The sequence below is a fragment of the Prionailurus bengalensis genome, chromosome B4 (genome assembly GCF_016509475.1).
Source record: "Prionailurus bengalensis isolate Pbe53 chromosome B4, Fcat_Pben_1.1_paternal_pri, whole genome shotgun sequence".
Classification (NCBI taxonomy): Eukaryota; Metazoa; Chordata; class Mammalia; order Carnivora; family Felidae; genus Prionailurus; species Prionailurus bengalensis.
This window is the reverse complement of record NC_057358.1, coordinates 83,236,022-83,239,911: the sequence shown is the minus strand read 5'-3', so window position 1 is coordinate 83,239,911 and position 3,890 is coordinate 83,236,022. Positions and strand designations below refer to the sequence as shown.

The window sequence follows — 3,890 nt, the reverse complement described above, 5'->3', positions numbered from 1 at the left end:
GTTTAGCAGTGAGAACAGACTTAGAAGAATACCAGAGCGGGGCCCCTGGGTGGCTCAGTCGGTTAAGCGTCCAACTTCAGCTCAGGTCATGATCTCGCAGTTTGTGAGTTCAAGCCCCACCTCGGGCTCTGTGCTGACAACGCAGAGCCTAGAGCCTGCTTTGGCTTCTGTGTCTCCCCCTCTCTCGGCCCCTCCCCTACTTGTACTCTTTTGGTCTCAAAGATGAATAAATAAACATTTTTTAAAAAGTAAGAATACCAGAACTCTGCCCTGTGACAGAATCAGAAAATTTCTGCCTCCCCATCCCATGCAGGGGACAAGGGCTGAGGGACAGAGCATCTGTCAGTGCCTGCTGCTGGCTGTCCCAAGGTCTGCTCCCAGAATGGACATCCTTTGATATTTTCCTATGATCTGGAGAGAAAGCGCGGGATGGGGATGGATTTCTGATAGCCTCTCTTTCTAGAAGTCTGGAGATGTCCTAGATCTGAAGCCAGGAGCAGGTGGGCCGTGAGGAGCACTGACTCTGGGATGGCTCCTCTGCTTCGGGGGGAGGGAAGCAGGATGGATGAAGGGGAGAGTATCAGCAAGGAAATGGAGCCACTTCCTGGATGGTGGGAAGGGTGGGGAGCCAGACCTCTGCTTCACCCCCCTCCATTTGTCATCTCACTGAGGATGCTAGGAAACGTCCTGCTGAGGCCTCCTGGTTCCTTGGCCTCTGACCTCTTGTCCTCACAGCCTGCATAGTTCTCTGGGAGAACAGCAACACACAAACACAAAAGGAAAGTTGTGTGAGCTCCCTGCGGAGCACACTCCTTCCGGCCAGGGTGATTGCTGAAATGAGTGCGTCTCTGTTGAGCATCTCTTTAGCCTATCCCAGCTGGAAGTACAGAGTTTTGAAAGAGCCAGAGTCAAGGCTGTCTCTGTTATTTATTTCACTTTTTTTTTTTTTCCTGAGTGTCTTCTTTAGTCCTGAGGACCGAGACAAATAGTACAACACTGAGGAGTTGTTCTCGACCCCTCCCTGGCCCCCTCTCCTCCTCTCACCTCAATGTGACAGGACATACTCAAAATTAACCATGAGTTTTCTGACCCTTTCCCCCACACCCCCCCCCCCCCCCCCAAAAATCTCTCACCTACACGTCTAGCCTCCTAGTTTGCTGATGGAGAAGAGTGGGATCTACCTCAGCTGCCTGGGAGAGGCTGAGGGGCAGGGATGGGCGAGGTAGTTGGCGCTTAGAAGTTCAGGCCTGGGTGTTGCTGGGGCCTGCTGTGGCGGGCTGGGCGCCCTCCTTGATGATGACGATGGAGTGCTGAGTGGAGGAGGAGGAGAGGGAGGAAGCACGTCTGTCCCCCCTGGCCCGGACCTTGGGAAGGTAATGGACCACAGCACTCAGCAGCTGGTCCCGGAATCTCGGGCTGAGAAAGTTGTAGAGGATAGGGTTGACGACGCAGTGGAGCATGGAGAAGCAGTCAATGATGTCGTAGAAGAAGTACAGCAGGTGGACCAGGTAGCAGTGGAGGGAGACGTGGGTGCCGTGCAGCGTGAGCAGCAGCAGGGTCACGTGGTAGGGCAGCCAGCAGACGGCAAAGACGGCCACGTAGGCACACACCAGCAGGCAGTGGCGCCGGCCCTCTGGCCATCCCGCCTGCCGAAGCCGGCAGGCCGTCAGCACGTTGAAGATCACCATGAGAGGGAAGGGCAGCACGAAGCCCAGGATGGTGGTGGACAGGGCCACCACCAGGGCCCACGTGTTGTACGTTTCAAAGGGCGCCATGAAGAGGCACATGGGCTCCGAGCTCTCCACCAGCTGGATGTGCACCACCTCGGGCAGTGGGATGACGGCAGAGAGGACCCAGACACCCGCGCACACGGCCCGCCGCATCCGGTGCTGGTGGCGCTGCCAGGAGGGAGAGGTGTTGGTGAGGGTGACGTAGCGGTCGATGCTGAGGCACACCAGGAAGAAGATGCTGCTGTACATGTTGGCAAAGTAGAAGTAGTGAGTGAAGCGGCAGGAGAAGCTGCCCCAGAGCCAGGTGTAGTCCAGCATGACCTCCAGCATCCACACGGGCAGAGATAGGACGATGCCCAGGTCCGCTATGGCCATGTTGAGAACGTAGAGGTTGAGCAGCCCCGCCCGGCCCAGGCAGCGCCAGTTGACGCAGATCACCAGGAGGTTCTCCACCAGCCCCACCACGAAGATGGCCAGGTAGAGGACAAAGAGGGTCACTTGCTTGGTGTCCTCCCTGAGCTCCATGTGGCACTCGGGCAAAGTGTGGTTGAAGAAGTAGAGCAGTTCATTCCAGTTGTGGATCTCCCCAAAGTCACTGGCAGGTGCTGTGGTGAACCCTTCCGAGGGGGTAGGCCCCATGTTGTCCCTGACTGACATCAGGACCAGCAAATGCCTGGTGGGGAGAAGAGAGGGTTGGAAGAGAACGGAGACCTCAAAAGCAGCCTTAAGCCTCAAGTTAGTGGGCTACCGGGACCAGGAGGCTTTGGGGAAGATTCTGGGTCTGAAGAGGCAAGAAAGGCAGTTTAAATATTCAAACTGTGTATAAACAGTACACAGCTCCCTTGCCAGCTTTGACCTGCGAGCAGAGACATTTTCTTAGGGCTCAGTGGTGGGAGAGACCAGAACTGTTGGTGTCTGACCAGGTTCCTCCCCAGCCTGGCCGGTGCCACCCTATCTCCAGCCCCAGGCCATCTCTGACCTCCACTTCTCTCCTGGCACTTCTCCCCTTGGCCCTTTCGTGTGGGCCTTCCTTAGGAAGTCTTAACTCTGTCCCGCCATCTGGGCTATGGATGTGGACACACACACACACACACACACCCCTCTGATTTATCCTTGGGAACATTTGTGGATTGTGCAGAAAAGCCAATTATCTTCAAGCCCTGATTCCCTTCTTCCCTGAGAGAGGGTGACACCCACCTGAGTTTCTGTCTGGAGCGCCTCTGGTCCTGGAGGGCCGGTGGTGGGTCTGGGCTGCTGGGGAGCTGCAAGAAGACTGGAGGGACTGTGGCTGTGGGGCTGGCTTTGCTGTGGGCTTCAGGGCCGTCCTTCTCATCCAGGAAGCAGTGTCACTGGCTGAGGCTCTGTGGGAGAGGGTCAGTGTTTTTCCTGCCTTCCCCCAATCCAGATAGAGGGGAAGTCACAGCAGAAGACCCAGTGTGCCAGGGGCGGGGAGGAGTCAGGCTGCAAGTATTAAAATCCAGACTCTTGACTCACTAGCTATGGGAATTTGCCTCCTTAAGCCTCAGTCCTCTCCTCTGCAAAATGGGACGATAATATCTACTAACAGGGGTGTTGTGAGAATTAAGTGAGCCAACAAGGTAAAGTGCTCAGCACGGGGCTGGGCCTGTGGTCAATGCTTTACACACACATGTGCTTTCCACTCTAAATTGGCTTGGGGGGCGCCTGGGTGGCACAGTCGGTTGGGCGTCCGACTTCAGCCAGGTCACGACCTCGCGGTCCGTGAGTTCGAGCCCCGCGTCAGGCTCTGGGCTGATGGCTCAGAGCCTGGAGCCTGTTTCCGATTCTGTGTCTCCCTCTCTCTCTGCCCCTCGCCCGTTCGTGCTCTGTCTCTCTCTGTCCCAAAAAATAAATAAACGTTGAAAAAAAAAAATTGGCTTGGAATCCCACTCTCCCCTGTCTGTTGATTCCTACAAAAGCAGAACTGGATGTGGGTGGGCGGGCTAAAAGAAATCTGAAAATCAACCAGGCTTTTAGTCACTCTGCCCTTTGCCGCTGGCTTGCACCCATCCCTTGCCATTCTCCCCAGCCTGCATCTTGGCTCTGGGGTGAGAAGCTGGACACAGAGAGAGGATTAAACGTGGGGTGGGAAAGGGGGCTGCACTGAGCTTCAGGGAGTCTCCTAGACCCGGAGGGGGAGAA

The 3,890-nt window shown here is 56.0% G+C and overlaps 1 protein-coding gene across 1 annotated transcript; it reads right to left on the bottom strand.

Annotated features, from left to right (window-relative positions):
* Positions 1-405: 405 nt before the first annotated feature.
* Positions 406-3,318, bottom strand: GPR182 (G protein-coupled receptor 182). Its single transcript, XM_043564520.1, has 2 exons — positions 2,928-3,318; positions 406-2,403 (listed from the first exon to the last, which is right to left on the bottom strand). Exon 2 carries the CDS (start codon positions 2,385-2,387, stop codon positions 1,242-1,244), a length of 1,146 nt encoding a protein of 381 aa, XP_043420455.1. The 5' UTR covers positions 2,388-2,403; positions 2,928-3,318; the 3' UTR covers positions 406-1,241.
* Positions 3,319-3,890: the final 572 nt, after the last annotated feature.

Excerpts from the sequence above, each read along its gene's own strand:
- GPR182 (XM_043564520.1), bottom strand. The coding sequence starts at position 2,387 with ATGTCAGTCAGGGACAACATGGGGCCTACCCCCTCGGAAGGGTTCACC.